A 23,788-nucleotide genomic window follows, 5' to 3' on the forward strand; every position below is an offset into this window, starting at 1 on the left:
ATTTGTAGACTTTCTGATGATAGTCATTCTGAGAGGTGTGAGGTAATATCTCATTGTGGTTTTGGTTTGCATTTCTCTGACTGTTAGCAATGTTGAGTATCTCTTCATGTGCCTTTCAGCCATCTGATATATATTTTTCAGAAAAATGTCTATTCAGGTCTTCTGCCTATTTTTTAATCAGGTTGTTGGTTTAGTTTTGGGGTTTTTTTGTTACTGAGTTATATGAGCTGTTTGTATATTTTCAATATTAACCCCTATCGGTCATATCATTTGCAAATATTTTCTCCCATTCAGTATGTTGTTTTCTCACTGTTAATGGATTCCTTTGCTGTGCAAAAGTTTTTAAGTTTAATTTGGTCTCATTTGTTTATTTTTGCTCTTGTTTCTTTTGCCTTAGGAGGCATCCAAAAAATATTGCTATGATTTATGCCTATGTTTTCTTCTGACCAACTTGTAATAATTTGATTGTAAAACATCATGATTTGGGTTAATTGGAATAATTCAAATCTATAAAGGTTATACATCCATATTAAGACTGAAAAGAGAAAAATAGCTTTAATACAATAAAAGGATGAATACAATATGATACATTTAATAATGAGTTATATGTGTATCTGCAAGTAGAGGTGTGAATGCACATGTATTTTTTCTTCTGTAAAGGATATGTTGATTTAAATATACCTACATATAATTTACTTATGTTTATGCTCTATGTATGTATGTATGTATGTGTGTGTGTGTGTGTATATATATATATATATATATATACAAGCAAGTAAAAATAAACCAAAAATTTATGAATAAGCCAAAGCACCTTTAAAAAGTACCAAGTAGGGGACTTCCCTGGTGGCACAGTGGATAAAACTCCACGCTCCCAATGCAGGGGGCCCGGGTTCAATCCCTGGTCAGGGGGACACGCATGCTGCACTGCTGGTGGGAATGTGAATTGGTACAGCCACTATGGAGAACAGTATGGAGGTTCCTTAAAAAACTACAAATAGAACTACCATATGACCCAGCAATCCCACTACTGGGCATACACCCTGAGAAAACCATGATTCAAAAAGAGTCATGTACCACAATGTTCATTGCAGCTCTATTTACAATAGCCAGGACATGGAAGCAACCTAAGTGTCCATCAACAGATGAATGGATAAAGAAGATGTGGCACATATATACAATGGAATATTACTCAGCCATAAAAAGAAACAAAATTGAGTTATTTGTACTGAGGTGAATGGACCTAGAGTCCCTCATACAGAATGAAGTAAGTCAGAAAGAGAAAGACAAATACCGTATGCTAACACATATATATGGAATCTAAGAAAAAAAAATGTCATGAAGAACCTAGGGGTAAGACAGGAATAAAGACACAGACCTACTAGAGAATGGACTTGAGGATATGGGGAAGGGGAAGGGTAAGCTGTGACAAAGTGAGAGAGTGGCATGGACATATATACACTACCAAACGTAAAATAGATAGCTAGTGGGAAGCAGCCGCATAGCACAGGGAGGTAGCTTGGTGCTTTGTGACCACCTAGAGGGGTGGGATAGGGAGGGTGGGAGGAAGGGTGACACAAGAGGGAAGAGATATGGGAACATATGTATATGTATAACTGATTCACTTTGTTATAAAGCAGAAACTAACACACCATTGTAAAGCAATTATACTCCAATAAAGATAAAAAAAAAAAGAGTTTGCACGTCACAACTAAGGAGCCCTTGAGCTGTAACTAAGGAGCCCGCCTGCTGCAACTAAGACCCAGTGCAACCAAATAAATAAATATGTTTTAAAAATAAAAAAAATTAAAAGTACCAAGTCTAGGAAGGAGCCATCAGCACTAGTGATTTCATAAAATTATCATGACCCGATAAAAGACAGTCCAGCAGTTACTCAGCACCAGATTAACAGTAAGCAAGTAAAAATAGAGTTCAACAGATATTCTAAAGATGAGAAAAGTGAATCAAACTTTCATCTCTCAGGTGATAAAACAACTAAATGGCCCTACTACTTATAATAAAATACTGGTTAGAAATACCTAAGTTTTCAAGCAGAATGATGTTATGTAATGGCAGGATGATTGATTAGGGACTATTGATCATGCAAAACTTAGGGCTTACAAAGTTTCCAGTATAGACACTAAGCTTCAAAAATTAAAAACCATAAGGACGACAGAGAGTTATGTCTTATGATATTTTTTTAAATTTTACTACTTAAAAAAAGGCTTTTAAATTAGTCTAAATTACCTTGAACATCAAAACTAGGTCTTAAATCCCAACTAAGAAAGAATTAGTTGATATCGCAGATCCCAGAACCTCAACTGGTCTAAAATTGCATTTTTTTCCTATTGAATTTGGTAATATTTCTGAAATCCCAGAAATATTTAAAATAATATTACTGAAACCTTAAGAAGATAACGAAGTATAGGTATAAACTTAAGAGGTATAAAAACAGTGCAAAAATAATGCAGTAATATTTAACCTACGGCATTGAATAGGTTAAATATAAGTGTAGTCAATTGTGTAATCTTTGCATTTGTACATGCTTTGCTGATTTTTAAGGCATATGAGATATTCAAAAGTATCAACCAGGGACTTCCCTGGTGGTGCAGTGGTTAAGAATCCGCCTGCCAATGCAGGGGACACGGGTTCGAGCCCTGGTCCGGGAAGATCCCACATGCCATGGAGCAACTAAGCCTGTGCACCACAACTACAGAGCCTGTGCTCTAGAGCCCGCAAGCCACAACTACTGAGCCTGTGTGCCACAACTACTGAAGCCCGCATGCCTAGAGCCCATGCTCTGCAACAAGAGAAGCCACCGCAATGAGAAGCTCGCGCACCACAACAAAGAGTAGCCCCCGCTCGCTGCAACTAGATAAAGACAGCGCGCAGCAAGGAAGACCCAAAGCAGCCAAAAATAAATAAATAAAGTATCAGCCATATTAAATTTGTAACTGCAGTTTAAATTGTTTAAGGAAGTTAAAGTAATCAAACGTGTATTCCATGTTTAATGCTCAAGAAAAAGATGATTTCAACATATTGTTTATTAGAAATATGACTTTAGTAAATTGGGTGTTAAGCAACAAACAAGTAGCTGTGAGTATTCTCCCCCAGGCACAAAAGTCCCCTAGATGTAAAAGAATCCATCAAATATACTGAATCATGGGCTTCCCTGGTGGCGCAGTGGGTGAGAGTCTGCCTGCTGATGCAGGGGACACAGGTTCGAGCCCTGGTCTGGGAAGATCCCACATGCCGCGGAGCGGCTAGGCCCGTGAGCCATGGCCGCTGAGGCTGCAAATACTGAATCATAAGTCACAAAGTAGATAATATGCTTTTACTACTCCTTAGGAAGAAGGGAATGTAATAAATGGGGGACTGGAATAAAGGGTTGGTTGAAAGGATCAGGGAAACTGTGCCACATACACTTTCTGAGAAGGACAGACAACCAAACAGATAATTAGTCTACAGTGTGGTGAGTATTACAGAAGAGATACTCTGGGAGCACAAGGAAAGAGAAGTTAACTGAAAAAAAAAAAAAAAAAAAGAAGTTAACTCAACCTGTGTACCCTTTACATACCAGACATAATAAAATACTATGCAATTGGCCAGATGTTTGTAACCAAAATCACGGAAACCTCACATCCAATGGCCACAATCTGAATCCTTCGACCACCTAAATTTGCTCCACCTGTGAAATAATATATTAAGATATCCCACTTTCTGACTACAGCCTTCTATCTTTTCTATTTTCTCACTCAATTTCTCTCTCTAAAGCTATACTTCTATCTTATGAAGACATCTGGTTCCTTAATCAGTCTATTTTCATCCTATTAACCTTCCACTGTCTTCTCTTCCTTTTAGATTTTTGTACTAGTCACTTGCCAATACGCTCACCTTTCTCCTGTGGCCCTTCTGTTGTACCTACCTGGAAAAAACAACCCTGAATCAACTTCTCCATGCCTACACCTGGGCTGCTTACTATTGTTGGTAAAAAATCATACAGCCTACCAGGCTGGCATGAATATACATTCAAGTTCCTCAACCTCAACTGTGCTAATGGTATTGTCCAGAAATCTTCCCATGCCTTTTTTGTCAGTTCTCTCTTTCATTCTTCACAATGACTATTCAGAGTTTCTCCCTTCTCTTCAAATCTGTGACCCTTTCATCTCACTCATGGCAGATGACCTGACCTCTTAGTCCATAGAGAAAATACCATAGAAGCCATTAAATAAGAACTTCTTCAGTTCCTGGCACCAAACTCACAAGGTTTTCTGCAATTATACCAACCATTCTTTCTTTCCTCCAATTACAAAGGAGGGAGTGTCTCACCAGCTACCCCTTTATCTTCTTTGTCATAACAACACACCTCTTGGAAGAGCTGATTATACTCACTGTTTTCATTTCTTCATATCACACCCACTCTTCAATCCACTGCTATGATACCATATTCACTGCTTTGTGATACAATATTCTCGTACGCCTTGGTCATTTCTTTTTAATCTCTTTCCTATGTTCCCACATCTGTACTAATTTTTAAATTATCAGTGCTCCTCAAGGTCTCTCTCTTTGGTCTTCTTTTCACCTCATTGTACCCACAATAATTGTACTCTCATCACCCACTTCTGTGGCTATAATCATCAACACTGTGGTGACCCAATGCTATAACTCTTTCCCAGATGTTTCTTCTGAACTGTTCCAGCTGCCTATTAAACATTTTCCTTTGGGTATTCCATAGGACTTGAAACTCAACAAATCTAATATTGCACCCATTATTTGCCCCAGTGCCCCACCCCCTCAACTACTTCTCCTTCTCCTGTGTTCCCTATTTCATGGAATGATACCACCATCCACCAGGTTTTCTTTCCACCACCACCGCCCCCCCCCCAATTGGCAGTGGAAGTGCGAACTCCTAACCACTGGACTGCCAGGGAATTCCCTACCAGGTTTTCTGATCATCATGCTTAACTCCTTCATCTCATACTAATCCACAGTGATTTTCTCTTAAACATCTCTTTAATAGGTCCTTTTTTCTCCATCCCCACTTCTACTCCTGGGTCAGACCACCATCATCTCTGATTTGGATTACTACAGCAGTCTCTGAACTGGTCTTCAGAAGTGGTCTCTGTACCTACAGCTATTCTGCCCTTCCTACCCTTACCCCCAACCAGCCAAAGCAATTTTTCTAAAGTGTAAATCCGATCAAGTAACTTCCTTGATTAAAATTCTTTTGTCTTCCCACTACCCTTCCCACTCCCTAACCTAGTTTATAAGGCCCAACATGATGTGACCCCCATCTACTTCCAGCCTCAATTCTAGCTGCTACTTCCACTTTGTATAATAGGCTTCAATAATAGTGAATTTATTTCAATTCCTCAAATGCTTCAAGCTCTTTCTTGCCTCAGCCTTTGAACAGGCTGTTCCTGGAATACTCTTCCCCCTTCTCTTTGTCTGGCTAAGTCCTACTCAGACTTCTTATATCAACTTTTATGTTATTTTCTCCTGGAAGCCTTCCTTGACCTCCAAGCCTGAGCTAGATGGGAACTTTTATGGGCCTCCCAGCATCCCATACTTCCACTCTCATAGGGTCATGCTGGTAATACCTAGTTACATGTCAAAATCCCCCACTAGACCAGCTCTATGAAGGCAGGAATTTGTGTCTATCTTGGTGCTTTTTTTAATCCCTACCATCTAGTATAGTGCCTGTCACATAAACAACACTCAACAGATACCTGTTAATTAATAATAATAATTAATGATATTCAGCACTTACTTTTGGGCAGATACTATGCTTTATATACATTTTCCCGTTTGATCTTCTCAGCAACCCCATAAAGTATTATTGTCATTTCCATTTTACACATGAGGAAACTGAGGCTCACACAGGTTAACGCCCAAGGTCATTCAACTAGTAAATGAGAGAGGCAGAATTTACACATGGGCTGTCTGACTCCAAAGATAGTATTGTTATATGCTGATCTTTAAAATGGGAAGATGAGCTAGCAGGAAAAGAATACTATTATTTCAGATATTACCAACTAGGTTGGCCCAGATTAAGTGACTCCAAGAGTTCCATGGAGGTCATGATGGAAACACTGGGGAACAGTGCCAAATGCCAGGCCCCTGTAAGATTTAATATCAGCTGAAAAAAATAAGCCAATTTCAAGGTGAATTTATTTAGTATTTGGTCATTTGTATTCATAGTCCAGAGACCGTAACAATGAGAAATAGAAACAAAGACATCCTGAGGCAGAAATGATACATTCACTGATCCATTCATTAAACAAACATTTATGGAGTGACTCCTTGTCCACTATTGTGTTAAGTGCTAGGAAATAAGATGTAAGAGGCAAAGACACCCAGTTTCAGAAACAGAGAAAGTGCACGTGAGGCAGAGATGCAGAGCAAGACTCACACAAAGAGTTTCGTCTGAGTTTGTTTGTGTGATAACCAGCAAATAAAATCTAAAATGTATTTCAAAGAATTGTCCTGAGACACATAATTAAAGTGCTTTAAAAAAAATTTTTTTTTAGCATAAAGAACCTTGAGGAGGGAGAAGGGCTCTTCAAGGAGACAAACAGAATTGACACATTCTTACTCTCCCTGTGGCACATTGTTCCACATATTGCCAGTTAGCTACGTACTCACAAGCTGGTGAAATCTCACACTACAGTTTTGCATCATTCTTTGACTCTTGATTTCTTTTTCCCAGCAAATTTATGAGGATTTTTCCCCATTATAAAAGTGATACAAGGTTATGGTTGGGGTGGTGGGGGCGATAAATAAATAAAGAAATAAATATTTTAAGTTGTAAGGGAAAAAGAAATCTACCCTCAGTCTCATTGTCTCAAAGACAGCAATTCTTTACATTTAGCATATTTTCCCTTATCTTCTTTCCGTGAGTTATTTTTTAAAATGTATTTGAAATGATGCTACTTATGCAATCCTCCATTCCAACTGTCCTCACTGTGTGGTAGCCATGTGCTTCAAAGAGGACTGATACTACCACTCAATTCCAAGGGTTGTCCCTGATATAATTCAGTAACAGTATCCTAGACTCCTTACCACACTAATTGGTTCAAAATCAGCACAAGATCCCAGATAGGCCAGCTGGTTGTGAATGAGAAAGTATACTCCATGGTAATGAGCTTGCTACCATGAAGGAGGCCAGCTTGAAAATAAAGTCAATCAAAGAAGGCAGAGCTGGGGCTTCCCTGGTGGCTCAGTGGTTGAGAGTCCGCCTGCCGATGCAGGGGACACGGGTTCGTGCCCCAGTCCGGGAAGATCCCACATGCCGTGGAGCGGCTGGGCCCGTGAGCCATGGACGCTGAGCTTGCGCGTCCGGAGCCTGTGCTCCGCAAGGGGTGGGATAGGGAGGGTGGGAGGGAGACACAAGAGGAAGGGGATACAGGGATACATGTATATGTATAGTTGATTCACTTTGTTATACAGCAGAAACTAACACAACAATGTAAAGCAATTATACTTCAATAAAGATGTTTAAAATTTTTTTAAAAGGCAGAGCTTCATTATGTAATACACCTGAAACTAACGTACCTAAGTCAACTATATTTCAACTAAAAAAAAAAGAGGGTAGAGCTGAGAGAATTACAGAAAAATACAACCTAGTCCAGACAAGTATGGAGTTTATCTTCTTTCTATACTGTTCAATTTTATGACTCAATGCATTCCCTTTATTGTTTAAACCTGTTAAAGTTGAGTTATATAATACTTGCAAACAAGCATGCTAAATGGATATACTACCCAAATGGGATAATCAAATGAAGGAATTTTAGCACTAGACTCTAAAAAAATAAATGAAGCCTGTTTTTGGGGGGGGGCATAGAATACAAAGAATAAAGTTGTGGTATTAATTCCCATTCTTTCTGAACTCCTACTCTTGGGCCAAAAGCAGGATACTCTTAATATCTGGGTGTTTTCCTAAGGGTATGAATGTCATTGATTATGGATGAGATCCTGAGGGCTTTTCTTGGACTATGGCTTGACTCCTACTGGGCTTCTCTCTTTAGATACTTATTTCAAAGAGGTAAGTCAAGGAAACAAGTTGGGTTCCCATGCTTCATCCAAAAGTAACAGGTATGAATTTTAGGGCATATGCAAGTATGGAGGAAATAACTTACTTGTTTTCTCATAATCAGCTTAAATCTAAATCTGAGACCTCATGCTTACACTGGCAGAAAATTTAATCTCAGTCATTATTGGTGTTCCCAAGAAGAATGCCACCAGAGGTATGTATAGGTCCCATGGTGGGTCTTACTCGCCACCAAAGCATCATGGAATCTCTGCAGCTATTAGCTCAGTAGTCCAGACTGGTTACATCAGAGATGACCATTGCCCCAGTCTGCAGGTTCTCATCAGGACCAGTGGCTTGATCATGAGTATCTTCGGCAAGGATGTAACTCCTTATTCTCAGGGTCCAGCACTCTCCCCATAATGCGGTTGAAGAACATGTTGCAGGTCCCCTAAAATCACAGAACTATAGACCTTCATCCTCTTCCTGTAATTCTGAAATCTTTTCTTCCTTGGTTTCCTCTAAGGCATCTCTCTGCCTCCTGTCTCCCCTAACAACTCTCTCTCTCTCTCCCTCCCTCCCTGGATAATTTCATACTCTTTTCAGTCAGACTGAATTTTTACAAAACACGAGACCAGCTCTTGACTTCCAACAGCTTCTGCTTTTGGTCCTACTAAAATCCCTGAGATAATGATGCAAGGGAGGAAAAGTGTACAACAAATAACACAAATTAATATCTCAAAAATTAGATAACTGGGGCTTCCCTGGTGGTGCAGTGGTTGAGAGTCCGCCTGCCGATGCGGGGGACACGGGTTCGTGCCCTGGTCTGGGAAGATCCCACATGCCGCAGAGCGGCTGGGCCCGTGAGCCATGGCCGCTGAGCCTGCACGTCTGGGGCCTGTGCTCTGCAACAGGAGAGGCCACAGCAGTGAGAGGCCCACGTACTGCAAAAAAAAAAAAAAAAAAAAAATTAGATAACTGCCCCATGAACAAGCAGTTTGCACACCCGATGGAAGTCCTCACCCAGAACGAGGATTCAATTTTTTTTATAGTGTTTTTTTTCTTTTTCCTCAGTCCTGTTATCAGAAGCAGAGGTATGCACTCACTGCTCCAGTTCTCTTAAAGTTTCTACACAAAAGGTAAGGCTTTTCTCATGGATATTTTTTACTCGTAAGAGTCATTCATTAGAAACAGGAGCCTATACATCTTATAGGCTGAACTGCTTTATCTTGCTGAGTGAGACAAACTTTATGAACCTAGAAAGTAAAACACATTTATTGTTAGGAATTGCTCATGAGTACATTTATTAAAAGACAGGATTTTGTGGACTTCCCTGGTGGCACAGTGGTTAAGAATCTGCCTGCCAATGCAGGGGATAGGGGTCCCATCCCTGGTCTGGGAGGATTCCACATGCCACGGAACAACTAAGCCCATGCACCACAACTACTAAGCCTGCGGTCTAGAGCCCGCAAGCCACAACTACTGAAGCCCACGCTCCATAACTACTGAAGTCCATGCACCTAGAGCCCGTGCTCCGCAACAAGAGAAGCCATCACGAGAAGCCCACGAGTAGCCTCTGCTCGCCGCAACTAGAGAACGCCCATGCGCAGCAATGAAGACCCAACGCAACCAACAATAATTAAACAAATTTATTTAAAAAAAGACAGGATTTTGTACTGCAAGTGACAGAAAACCAAGTCAACATAGGTTAAGAAAACCTAGGGCTTCCCTGGTGGCGCAGTGGTTGAGAGTCCGCCTCCCGATGCAGGGGACACGGGTACGTGCCCCGGTCCGGGAAGATCCCACATGCCGCGGAGAGGCTGGTCCCGTGAGCCATGGCCACTGAGCCTGCGCGTCCAGAGCCTGTGCTCCGCAACGGGAGAGGCCACAACAGCGAGAGGCCCGCGTACAGCAAAAAAAAAAAAAAGAAAACCTAATGTCTCACATAATTTGAAAGTTCAAGAGTTGGACATCTGGGGCGTCCCTGGTGGCGCAGTGGCTAAGAATCCGCCTGCCAACGCAGGAGACAGGGGATCGAGCCCTGGTCCGGAAGATTCCACATGCCTCGGAGCAACTTAGCCCGTGCGCACAACTACTGAGCCTGCACTCTAGGGCCCCCCAAGCCACAACTACTGAAGCCCGTGCGCCCCAACAAAGAGAAGCCACCACAATGAGAAGCCTGCTCGCTGCAACTAGAGTAATCCTGTGCGCAGCAACGAAGACCCAACACAGCCAAAAACACAGCAAATAAATTAATTTATTTTAAAAAATAAAAAAAGAAATGTCCAAATCTGGCTGCCACCTATAATACATAGGGCTTCAGGGCTAAACTCCTAGTCCCTAGTCAGGGATCTGAACAGCCCCCTCACCCACCCCCAAGGTTGCCTTTTCCTATTGACAGAAAAGTGGCCCAGAGGCTGGGTGGGCGGGGGTGGGCGGCGGATGCACTGCGCATGCTCGGCCGCAGAGAACGCCGGGGAAGGGGTGGGGCCTGCGCGACCGTTTCCCGTTGAAGTTCTTTTGAGAAACGTAGCGCGGCGACCGTCGGTGAGAGAAATTAGTAAGCCTCCTTAAGCGCTTGTAGTGTCGGTCTTTATTTCTGTGCTTTACCAGAGACGGGCGGAGAGTTTGGCCAGTCGGAGGAAGGATGAAATGTCTGGGAGGGCCGGGGTTCCAGGGACTCAGCCCTGCGTGCGGATGCCGCCATGTGGGGGCCGGGAATTCGGGGTCAGGCCCCTGGATAGTGTTTGTCGTCTCCTTTAACCTAGTCTGCAGAGAGTCGGGGCGTTTTGCCCCCCCCTCGACTCCCCCGCCAGCTTCCTGCGTTTCTCAGCGCTTACTCTGCTCCTGCGCCGTAACTGCCTTCAGCCTTCGGTCTTTCTCCATGGCTTCCGTTTCTAAAACATTACTTTGATCCCACCTGTGGCTCTCCCTCGTTAAGCAGTGATTTTTTTTCAAACTGAAAAAAAAATCATGGAACTCCTTTTGCAAATAGAGTTGTACATGGGATCTTAAATAAAAGGTATTTTTTAATTGTTATAAATGTTTGGCTCGTCATGAAATGGGATTTGAAATTTTGATTAGATGAAGGTACAGTCTTTGTCATTTTATGTTATGTCATTTTGCTTTTGTGTACAAGATTGAATCGAAAGTATCTTGGTTGCATGGACTAATGTTTACAAACGGTGACGTTTTTAACTTTCTCAGGTTGCAATCTCATCATACTTTTAAATTAAACTGACTGGAAAGTAGGTAAGTGGAGAATTTTCTCTTTAAGTGTTGAATCACTGATAACATCTGACGATAGCTTGTATTCCTCATCACAAATATATAAGACAAGAAGCCCCCGAAATTTATAACAAGAACTACATTTAGTCCTAACACTTTGCACATTTAACTCTTAGGTTGAGGCAAGAGTATTAGTTAAAGGAGTAGATGCCCTTGCTAAAACAGTAAATTCACTTCTAGGATTTTCTGTGAGTGGACATATACAGTTCAGAACAAAAAGTGTAAGTGCAAAGCTGTAAACTTCCTCATCAATGACACAGCTACAAGGCATTGAATTATATTCACCCTGATGGCAGGAAAAGCTATTTTCTGAAGGTCTCTGTTAATCTAGCACAAATTAATGCTTTGGAGGTCACCAAAATACTTCACATTTGGTATGTAACACAGTTAAGTGTATCTCATAATTTTATTAGTTTTTTTAAAGTAAATTTTTACTTAAAGAAATATGAAGTGTTTGATGAACCCCAAAAGCTACTGATGTACAAGACTTAAGTTCAAGGTTTTTGGTATTTAAGGACTTTCCGGATATGAACCACATCTGCTTTTCCAACTTCATTTCCTTCCACTAGCACTCTTGCATTTTATCTTCATCAGTAACTCCACTTCTTATAGTTCCCATATATTTGTGTTTTTCCACATACTGTCCCTATATCTGAAATATCCCCCGTGATTGCTTCATAGACACCTACTTGAAAACCTAGCTCAAATATAACCTTCTAAGACTTCTTTGACCATCTTCTCTTACCTCATTTCTGCTTTGTACCTCATGTATGCTTACATTGTGCTAGGCAGAGTGTTATGAGAGTCTGCATGTGGTAATTATCTCTATAGCCCCAGCACCTATGCACTTCATCAGTAGTGGCTCCCCATTGCCTACAGAACTAAAAATGGACATTTTAGTTTGGTTTGAGAAGCGTTTAGCCTTCTGCCTCCAGTCTTCCTATCATTCCAGTAAAAGAGCTTGCAGAACTCAACGAATAAAACAAATCTTTGGAAAGTGTAATGCGTAAAGAAGTAGCTGTAATGCAAAGAAATAAGAGTATACCTGCTTCTGGACTCTTACATTACTCATTTTATTTTTGCTTGTGTCCATACCATACCATCTTAACTACTGTAGCTTTTTAGTAAGTCCTCAAATTTTTTTCTTTTTTGAGATTGTAGTGCCTATTTGAGGTTGTGTATACATTTTATGTACATTATGGTCATCTTGCAGGTTCAACAAAAACTGGGATTTTGATCTGTAGCTCAGTTTGGGGAAAACTGACTTAATATTGAGTCAATCACTGTCTCTCTCCATTTATTTAGATCTTACTTTATTTCTCTCAGCATTGTTTTGTTTTCAGTCTAGAGATCTTGACGTATTTCATTAGATTTATTCCAATATTTGATGTTTTATGACACTATAGAAAAGTTATTTTAAATTTTTAAATTTCTAATTCTACAAAGAAATATAATTGATTTTTTTAATATTGACCTTGCTAAATTTACTTAATAATTTCAGTAGTTATTTGGAAATCCTTTTGGATTTTCTATGTACACAATATGTCATCTATAAGTAATGATGATTTTAATTTTTTTTTTTTTTTTTCCTTCGGTACATGGGCTTCTCACTGTTGTGGCCTTTCCCGTTGCGGAGCACAGGCTCTGGACGCGCAGGCTCAGCGGCCATGGCTCATGGGCCTAGCCACTCCGCGGCATGTGGGATCTTCCCGGACCAGGGCACAAACCCGTGTCCCCTGCATCGGCAGGCGGACTCTCAACCACTGTACCACCAGGGAAGCCCTCACTTTTATTTTTGAAGGATGTTTTTACTGACTATAGAATTTTAGATAGATTTTTCCCCCCAGCATTTTAAAGTTATTCCATTGGCCTCTGGCCTTCATTGTTTCTGACAAGACAGCCTTCATTCTTATTTTTGTTACCCTGTATGTTAACGTCCTTTTTTTCTAGCTGCCTTTAAGATTTTCTTTTTATCTTTGGTTTTCACCAGTGTGATTATGATGTGCAGAGTTGTCTTTTCCTTATGTTTATCTTATTTTTATTCATAGAACTTCTTGAATTCGTGTGGTTTGAAATTTTTGTTCATTTTGGGGAAATTGTCCAGCCAGTATTTCTTTAAATGTTGCTCCTGTTTCATTGCCTGTTTTCTCTTATTCTCAGGCTCAGTTTACATGTGTGTCAGACCATTTTGCTATTTCCCACATGTTGCTTACATTATTTGTATCCTTTTATGTATCAGTCTGACTACTTTGTACTAACCTGTCTTCTAGTTCACTAATTTGATATTAAATTCATCTGTTGAATTCTTAATTTCCCTATTTTACTTTTCAATTCTCAAATTCCCACGATTTTTTTAAAAATTGAATTCCAGGATTCTGCTGAACTTTTCCATCTTTTTCTGTATTTTCTTAAACACATCAAAGTTCTTGCCTACTAACATCAGTATGAGCCACACTGTGGGTCTGTTTCTGTTGTCTTTTTTCCCCTTGGTTTTTAGTTTTGTTTTGTTTGATTAAATTATTTATTTGGTTGTGCTGGGTCTTAGTTGTGGCAGGCAGGCTCCCTAGTTGCGGCATGCAAACTCTTGGTTGCAGTATGCGAACTCTTAGTTGTGACATGCATGTGTGATCTAGTTCCCTGACCAGGGATTGAACCCGGGCCCCCTGCATTAGGAGCACGGAGTCTTAACCACTGCACCACCAGGGAAGTCCCTTCAGTTTTGTTTGTTGGGGGGTTGGGGGGAGTTTGCTCATACATTTTTATTCTGGACATTGTGGGTGAAAATTTTGAAAGACTCCTCCAGAGAGGACTGCAGTTCATTTAGGTGTGCAAATAGTACTAGCAGATTACATTGATCCTGTTGAGGGATTCTGTTAGGCATTAATTAGGGCTGATCTATTTAGGTTTGCCCTTTCTTCTAGGAAGTAGTCTTTTCTCCTGGGTTGTGGCCCTTACTCTTAGGGCTTGGCCTCCTGGAGTCTCAACTGAAAGTCCACATCTTTACCAAGTCCCCTCTTCCTTATCTGGGCTTAAATTTCAACTGTTCTTAGCTTTGCAAAGCTACTGTAATCTCTTTTAGCCTCCCAACTGCTGTTTTCTGCTAGGTTTTTTGGAGTCTTGCTCTGTAGATGTGCAGTTTAAGGGTTAGCTAATGAGTGGAGATGGGGAATATTTGTGTGCAAATTTGGGGGCTTATTTCTCTGAGGTTCTTTCCTCCCAGATTGTGCCTCTTGAGTTCCAGCTACTTAGGCACCCAGAACTCCTATCTCTGTAGCTCACTGTGCTGCTATTCTCTGCTTGGGCATTTTCCTTTATCCTGGAAGGTGCCCTCAGAGGTAAAGCCTGTTAATTTTTTTTTTTTTTTTTTTGCGGTACGCGGGCCTCTCACTGTTGCGGCCTCTCCCGTTGCGGAGCACAGGCTCCAGACGCCAGGCCCAGCGGCCATGGCTCACAGGCCCAGCCGCTCCGCGGTATGTGGGATCCTCCTGGACCGGGGTACGAACCCGCGTCCCCTGCATCGGCAGGCAGACCCCCAACCACTGCGCCACCAGGGAAGCCCAAGCCTGTTAATTTTATAATTGTTTCCAGTGGAAGAATTTAGCATACTAAAAGCTATTCTGTTATACCTAGATTTATCTTATCTAGGCATATCTTATTTTTAATTCTTGCCAATTTGATAAAATCTAGAGCTGAGTTGGTTTAGAAGCTGAGTAGAATTTGAATAGGCAGAAATGACTTTGCAAGTAGAACAGTAAGAGCACAAGTGTAGTGGGGAGGGAAATTCTCTCTTTCTTAGATTGACAATTAATTAATCTTTCATCGACAGGTTTATGTATGCAATATTGTACTAATTTTCCAGGAGGAAAGTATATACATTCCGTCTGGAGGTCTGTCTGTGTGTCTAGAAGTAACTGCTAATAGCTTGCCATTTCTTTGCAGTCTCAAGGGTTTTTGTTTGTTTTATTGAAGTATAGTTGATTTAAAATATTGTGTTAGTTTCAGGTGTACAGCAGAGTGATTCAGTTATATATATATTTCTTCAGATTATTTTCCATTATAGGTTATTACAAATATTGAATATATATATATATATTTACTGTGCTATACAGTAAATCCTTGTTGCTTAGCTATTTTATGTATAGAGGTTTGTATTACTTAATCCCATACTCCTAATTTATCCCTCCCCCTTCCCTTTCCTTTTGGTAACTGTAAGTTTGTTTTCTGTGTCTGCTTGTTTCTATTTTGTGTATAGACTTATTTGTATTATTTTTTAGATTCCACATATAAGTGATATCATACAATATTTGTCTTTGAGTGACTTACTTCACTTAGTATGATATTCTCTAGGTCCATCCTTGTTGCTGCAAATGCAATGTTTCATTCTTTTTTATGGCTTAATAATATTCCGTTGTATATATATACCAATCTTCTTAACCCAGCCATCTGTTAATGGGCACTTGGGTTGTTTCTATATCTTGGCTATTGTAAATAGTGCTGCTATGAACATTGGGGTGCATGTATGTTTTTGAATCAGAGTTTTCATCTTTTCCTGATATATGCCTGGAAGTGGAATTGCTGGATCACATGGTAGCTCTATTTTTAGCGTTTTTTTTAATTAATTAATTTATTTATTTTTCACTGTGTTGGGTTTTTGTTGCTGTGCGCCAGCTTTCTCTAGTGGCAGCAAGCAGGGGCTACTTTTCGTTGAGTGCGCAGGCTTCTCGTTATGGTGGCTTCTCTTGTTGAGGAGCACGGGCTCTAGGCGCACGAGCTTCAGTAGTTGTGGCTCACAGGTTCAGTAGTTGTGGTTCGTGGGCTCTAGAGTACAGACTCAGTAGTTGTGGTGCATGGGCTTAGTTGCTCCGTGGCATGTGGGATCTTCCTGGACCATGCCTCAAACCTGTGTCCCCTGCATTGGCAAGTGGATTCTTAACCACTGCGCCACCAGGGAAGCCCTATTTTTAGTTTTTTAAGGAACTTCCATACTGTTCTCCATAGTGCCTGCATCAATTTACATTCCCACTAAAGTGTAGGAGAGTTCCCTTTTCTCCACACCCTCTCCTGCATTTATTATTTGTAGACTTTTTGATGATAGCCATTCTGACTGGTGTGAGGTTATACCTTATTGTAGTTTTGATTTGCATTTCTCTAATAATGTTGAGCATCTTTTCATATGCCTGTTGGCTATCTGTATGTCTTCTTTGGAGAAATGTCTATTTAGGTCTTCTGCCCATTCTTTGATTGGGTTGTTTGGGGTTTTTGATGTTGAGTTGTATGACCTGTTTTTATATGTTGGAAGTTAAGGCCTTGTCGGTCACATCATTTGCAAATATTTTCTCCCATTCTGTAGGTTGTCTTTTTGTTTTGTTGATTGTTTCCTCTGCTGTGCCAAAGCTTTTGATGAGGTCCCGTTTATTTTTGCTTTTATTTGTTTTGCCTTGGGAGACTGATCTAAGAAAATACTGTTACGATTTATGTCAGAAAATGTTTTGCCTTTGTTCCTTTCTAGGAGTTTTATGGCGTCTTATATTTAGGTCTTTAAACCATTTGGAGTTTATTTTTGTATGTGGTTTGAGGGGGTGTTCTAATTTCATTGATTTACATGTAACTGTCCAGCTTTCCCAACACCAGTTGCTGAAAAGACTGTCTTTTCTCCATTGTATTTTCTTGCCTCCTTCGTCATAAATTAATTGACCATAGGTGTGTGGGTTTATTTCTGGGCTCTCTATTATGTTCCATTGATCTGTATGTCTGTTTTTGTGCCAATACCATGCTGTTTTGATAACTATAGATTTGTAGTATAGTCTGAAATCTGGAAGCATTATGCCTCTGGCTTTGTTCTTTGTCTTTTATGGTTCCCTATAAATTTTAGGATTATTTGTTCTACTTCTGTGAAAAGTGTCATGGGTGTTTTGATAGGGATTACATTAAATCTGTAGATTGCTTTAGGTAGTATGGCCATTTTAACAATATTAATTCTTCCAATCTAAGAGTATGGGATATCTTTCCATTTCTTTGAATCATGTTCAGTTTCTTTTATCAATGTTATATCGTTTTCAGTGTATTAGTCTTTTACTTCCTAGTATAAATTTATTCCTTAAGGTTTTATGGGAGTTTCTAACATGATTTTGAATGAGATTTTTTTTTTTTAACTTTCTCTTTCTGATACTCATGTTTTCCTTTAAAAACATGTGACTTTGGTTTTCTGCTCCATGATATATCCCTCTTTGGTTTAAATTAAAATGTTTTAAATTACTTATTACCAAGTAGTACTAACTAGCAGAAAGATATTTATCCTATGACGGCTAATAGTCTCCAACATACATAGTTTAGCCCCAGTTGGGGAAGATGGGTGCGACTATGTTAAAAAGAGGTCTCTAGGATTTATTTTACTCCTTTGTTCATTGTACTGAAAAAGGAAGTAATGAATTTGTTATTCGTATATGTCTTTTGCTCTTTTTGGTTTTTTAGTAGCTAAAGAAATGTTATATACCATTTTCCTCTACCTCAGAAGTATATATATATTTTTTAATATTTAACTGCTCTGCCTTTTTTATACTTTATTTATTTATTTATTTATTTATTTGGTTGTGCCAAGTGTTAGTTGCAGCACGCAGGATCTTCATTGCCGGGTGCAGGATTGCGGCGAGCCGTTTCTGACCGGCAGAATAACGAGCCGCCACACGCAAGATTCTTCTCGTATCACACTTTATTGGAGCACAGCTTGGTTGAAGAAAGATGGAAGGAAGACCCCGCAATCCTATAGCAGTCTGCTTATATAGGGATTAAGAACATGTGTCGCTCTGTGATTGGCTTTCGCCGATGGTGCGATTTGTGAGTCAGCATCGGATAGGTCGCTACTTTAAAACCTCATTAGTATACTTAGCGCAAGCGCAGTGGCCACAGGAAGGATGACTCAGCTTATTTCAGCTTCCTGCCGCGTAGCAGTTAGCTGACCGCGCCCTACACAGGATCTTCGTTGTGTGGCCTGCAGGATCTTTTAGTTGTGGCACGTGGGATGTTTAGTTGCAGCATGCGAACTCTTAGTTGCAGCATGTGAACTCTTAGTTGTGGGATGTGGGATCTAGTTCCCTGACCAGGGATCCAGCCCGGCCCCTTGCATTGGGAGTGCAGAGTCTTAGCCACTGGACCACCAGGGAAGTCCCAGAAATATATTTTAGATTAATTACACTTTCAGGGTACTTTCTATTCTTTGCCTATGTGATGACTGACATGTATGAAGGGATTCCTAGATGTTTTATTTTTAATTTTTAATTGATCTTTAGACTTAACATAGCATATTTACTTTCAGATGAAGGGAATATACAATCTAGTAGTTAATTTCCAGTGAGTTTTGCTTTGCTGGTTGTATGTAACACTCAGATGGGTTGAGCAGAGACTATATGAGCTTTTATTGCACTTCACAGTCAGGCCTTATTTAATTTTCTGCCTTGGGATAGGAGTATCAACTACAAATTAGCACTTGCCGTTGGCACTTGCCAACTACCTCTACAAGGATTAAATCATGAGCTGCTGCAGCTGCTGACTTTCAACACCCCCTGAAAGGAGTTCAGGGTGGAGAGCAGAAATGAGGCACTCTGTGCTCTGGGAAAAACTGGCAGAACAGGTCTTCAGATAGTTATATATTTTCAGGAGCCGATTTTATGAGCCCAATTCTTGTTATCTCCTCATATCTAGAAAAGCACTAAAATCCTTCATGGTGATGACTGCTCCTCCGACTAGCAGAAGTATACTCCCCCTTCACCAAAGTCACATATATACTGACCTTCCCCTCTACCTCTTTGGAGCAGTTTCTCAGAGCTATCTGAAATGCTGTCTCCCTGTCCTCATTTTGCCCCAAATAAAACTTAACTCGCAACTCTTACGTTGTGCATTTTTTAAGTCTACAGGAGCTTTCAGTAAGAGCTGAGTTAAAGATCAGTGAGTTGAGTGGCGGAGTCCCAACCTCAAAAATAAAAGACAATTACGGAACTTCGGGGTTTTCAACGTACTAACTCAGAATAAAACCAGAGACCTGGAGTTACTCCAGTAAGAACTTTAACTTAATCATATCTGTTTTACTTATCTCCTACCCTCCATAATCATTAGTTGTAAAGACCTTTTTTTAAAAGAGTATCCTTTTCTCTTGGAGGTGATGTAAGAGGAATCCAGGAGACTTGTCCTCTGCAGCCAAGTTAGGATTGCAGGAAGGGAAAGAGTTGCAAAGGATTTAGAATTGGAGGTGGCAGCTACAAGAAAAATGGAAAATAGACCTCAGTTAAGGAAAAAGAAGAACACAAGGAACCAGTCTGTCCTTAAGAGAAGAGGCCTTGGAGCTGAACAGTTGTTACCTGAAAACTGGGTTTGCCCCTTGGTGGGCGTCAAGCCAGTAGACGCAACCAAGCCAAAGATCTGGAGAAGGAAGGATTTATTTATTATTACTTGCAGCAAATAAGGAGAACACTGGGGATCTTTACCAAAGCAGTATCTCCCCAACAGCAAAATTGGGGAAGTTTTAAGCTAAGGGTACATGCCTGTTCATGAAGGGACTTGAGCAGAGGAGAATTCAGCGTAGAATTGGGGGAAAGGTCGACAGAGTCCAAGCTTTAGTTGATTGAAGTCTGGAGGCTCAGCATCATCTTTCCATCCTCCACCTGGGTGGGAGCCTTAGCTCTTACAGAACTGAAAGATATATTGTTATTCCCTTGAGGAACCAGGACCCTTGCCCCAAGGCTGCACTGTTGTTTCTTGACTGCTCCTCCCTTGTTTCTGTATTCCCTCAAGATCATTAATTACTGAGACCTGTCCAAGGCCAAGCATTGAGGCCAGGCTTAGATCACAAAATGGCTTAGGCCAAAATGGGTTCTCTTATGTCAGGAAAGCCATTCCTGGTTCTCTTCCTCCAGGGACCCCCTGAGCTATCTGCTTACACAATCCAAGGCTCCTGTAGTTCCTCAAAAGTTATAAAATGGAATTCTTTTTTAAGCTTGAGTGCACAGCAATCTTTTATATTGATTTTGGATTTTAGCTATTGTTTGGGGGTCTTTTTTGCAGTTTTTTGTTTGTTTGGCTGTATTGGGTCTTCATTGCGCGCGGGCTTTCTCTAGTTGAGGCGGGGTCTACTCTTCATTGCGGTGCGTGGGCTTCTCATTGTGGTGGCTTCTCTTTGTTGCGGAGCACGGGCTCTAGGCACACACGTTTCGGTAGTTGTGGCACATGAGCTCAGTAGTTGTGGCGCACAGGCTTAGTTGCTCTGCAGCATGTGGTATCTTCCCAGACCAGGGCTCGAACCCATGTCCCCTGCATTGGCAGGTGGATTCTTAACCACTGAGCCACCAGGGAAGTCCTTAGCTGTTGTTTAAAAAGAAAAAAAAAAGTCAACCCAGTAAATTTGAAGATCTAACTGACCTTATTCATGAATCTGGCAGTATCCCATCTAGTAAATAGCAGGGCACTCAAGGAACTGTACAAGATGGAACGTTTTTATAGGCAGAAAGAGGGTAGGACAAGAAAGCTAAAAGAGTGGACTAGTTTAGACAGGGTCACCTTCCCTTAGGGGAAAGCAGGGAGTCTTGGGCAGATTACCTCACTAGTGCTGACCAGGAAATTAAACTGATTGGCTTAAAATTCCACTCCTTGGAGAGGCTGAAACTACAGTTCTGTTAGGAATTATCAATAAGTCTTGGCGGGGCTTAGCACAGTTAAGGCCAGCTTGGGCTTGTTGTTTCTTCTTAACACTATTTACCAAAAAGGAATCCGTTGATGGGGGCGGGGGGATTAAGTATAATGGGGAAATAGCTTCAAGACATAATTAGAAGGTATATTTGATATAATTTGGTGATTAGATGTGGGAGAAGAGGCATTTAGGACTGTCCCTAGATTTCTGGCTTGGGAAATTGAGTATATACCATAGTGTCATTTCCCAAGAAAGGGAACATGTGTAAAGCAGGTTTATGTGGATAATATAAGAATATGATTTTAAATCTCCTGGACTTGAGGGACCTGTAGAACATACAAGTGGAGATATTTAATAGGCAATTGGGTATATGGGCTAGAGCTCAGGTATGTAGGGGAAAAATAGCCTATAGATGATAGTTGAATCCCAGGTTGTGCCCATAGAGCAAGCAAGAAGAGTCCTGAGGAATTGTGCTTTGGAGGAACACAGATGTTCAGAAGCAGGTGAAATAAATGTTTGAGAAAAAGACTGGCAAAGAGGTAGGAGGAGAGATAGGTCTTGGAGTCTTAAGAGTCAAGGAAGGAGAGGGACTTCCCTGGTGGTCCATTGGTAAAGAATCCACCTTCCAATGCACAAGACATGGGTTGGATCCCTAGTTGGGGAGCTAAGGTTCCATGTGCTGCGGGGCAACTAAGCTCATGCACCACAAGTACTGAGCTTGTGCACCTCAAGGAGAGAGCCCGCGTGCCACAAACTACAGAGCCCATGTGCTCTGGAGCCTGTGCGCCACAACAAAGAGCCCGCACCGCAATGAAAGATCCTGCAGCCTCAACAAAGACCCCTGCATGCTGCAACTAAGACCCGACGCAGCCAAACAAATAAAGAAAATAAATAAAAGAAATCCTTCACCTTTAAAAAAAAAAAAAGTCAAGGAAGGAGAGAATTTCAAAGACAAGTGAAGGAACAGTCAGAGGGAGGGCAGTAGCTTTAGAAATTTTTGAATGTATTTAAATGATTCTATGAGAGAAACCAATAAGGAGGGGAAGAGGCGACCTGAGGGAATAGAAATAGAGACTAGTCTCTATGCAAGAAAAAAGCATAAAGGTTTATCTACTGGAGAAGGCAGAAAGCAAAGCTATATTGGGGAGTAATGGATGAGGGAAGGAAGCTAGTGTTGTGAAAGAACGTTTTGTGCTTCCAGAAAATTACTATATTTGAAGGGACTAATGTTTAAAAATCAGATTCTTGAGACTTCCCTGGTGGTGCAGTGGTTAAGAATCCACCTGCCAATGCAGGGGACACACGTTCAATCCCTGGTCCAGAAAGACACCACATGCTGCAGAGCCAACTAAGCCCGTGTGCCACAACTACAGAGCCTGCTCTCTAGAGCCCTCAAGCCACAACTACTGAGCCCGCACACCACAACTACTGAAGCCCGCACGCCTAGAGCCCGTGATGCGCAACGAGAAGCCACCACAACGAGAAGCCCGCACACCACAACAAAGAGTAGCCCCCGCTCACCGCAACTAGAGAGAAAGCCTGCGTGCAGCAGCAAAGACCCAACACAGCCAAAATAAATAAAATTAAAATCAGACTCTTTATCAGTTCATATTTTATTTTAGGAATCTGGATACTGTTTTCCAAGAAAAAACCCATTAGTTTGGAACTGGAGGATTTCTTTGCATCAGACAGTAAGATGAAAGAATCAACAACAGATGGTGAATGTGACAAGGCAGTGGCGCCACAACTGAAGAGGCTAGATGAAATTAAGGCAGAACCTGACAATGCTCAGGTAAATATTTTACCTTATTTTCTATTTTCTAGAGTAGTATTTAATTATAAATTTTAGTTATGCAGGTGCTGGTTTATCAGTTGAAAATCTTAATTCCTTCCCGAAAGCAGTTGACCAAGTAACAACAGGGTGTGCAGTAAGTGCTGTAGTGAGCATATGCAAGAATATGAGAGAAGGTTGGACTGTTTGGAAGTGGGTTTGGGGGTTGATAAAAGGATTGCTTAGGGTATTAATGGGCCTAACTGAGGTTAACACATTTTTGTTTTCATTTTTCTTAACTTGAAACAATACAAATAATTACTTATATGTTTTTATGTTGCTGTCTCTATTAAGTAGTAGAATTATTTAGTACATTTTAAATTCTTAGAATTTTTCTTTATTATTTGTTTATCCAAATTAGTTTCATATTTATCCTTAAACTTCTTTAAACATGTCAGATGCTAAAGAACCTATAAAGGAAAAACTGAATCAAGCTGTGAGTGTTTTGTAAGTAGGGCCAAATTTCCTTAGAATGTTTATATATGAACCAGCTGAAATTTATAGTGAAATGAAAAGTAATTTCATTTTTAATTAATTTCTAGTATTCTGTTTACAAATAGCTAAAGTAAATCAATACCAAGTAAGGGTATGACTCCCACTGAGTTGGTGACAATGGGAATATTGTCCATCTAGGAAGTACCCATTGCTCCTTCAGCCCGTGGACATTCAAAGACATAGATCAAGTTTAGGTAAATTGCCTGCTGCTCTGAAAAAAATCCTCCTTCGTTAGACTCATTCAGCCTAACCTAACAATTTTTGTGTTTAAGGACTTTATGAAGACAATTAGCTATTGGTGATCAGAACAAGAAGGGAAAATAGGATCATTGAGTATGTCTACTCTCTTTTTGTAGTAGCTAGTGAGGGACTCTGTTAACAAAACTTTATAAAGTCATATCTAGGTACAGTAGGAAATATTGTAGTAATTGATGGGTGTTATCAGCCAAAGGTCACCAAAAGGGTAGTG

At 40.6% G+C, this 23,788-nt stretch overlaps 1 protein-coding gene across 13 annotated transcripts in view; it reads left to right on the forward strand.

The window, feature by feature from the left end:
* Positions 1 to 10,510: 10,510 nt before the first annotated feature.
* The window catches only part of ZMYM1 (zinc finger MYM-type containing 1), a 35,515-nt gene continuing 22,237 nt past the window's right edge, over positions 10,511 to 23,788 (forward strand). For 11 of the 13 annotated variants that reach the window (XM_069540951.1, XM_069540954.1, XM_069540953.1 and 8 more), the window contains exons 1-2: positions 10,532 to 10,589; positions 22,616 to 22,785. In XM_069540951.1, coding sequence (XP_069397052.1) covers positions 22,690 to 22,785 — 96 coding nt within the window. In that variant the 5' untranslated portion in view covers positions 10,532 to 10,589; positions 22,616 to 22,689. Of the gene's footprint in view, positions 10,590 to 11,236; positions 11,282 to 22,615; positions 22,786 to 23,788 lie in introns of all 13 variants that reach the window. The other 2 variants (XM_060018963.1, XM_060018981.1) reach the window with 2 other exon arrangements.

This window comes from Delphinus delphis, chromosome 1 (genome assembly GCF_949987515.2).
Source record: "Delphinus delphis chromosome 1, mDelDel1.2, whole genome shotgun sequence".
Taxonomy (NCBI): domain Eukaryota; kingdom Metazoa; phylum Chordata; class Mammalia; order Artiodactyla; family Delphinidae; genus Delphinus; species Delphinus delphis.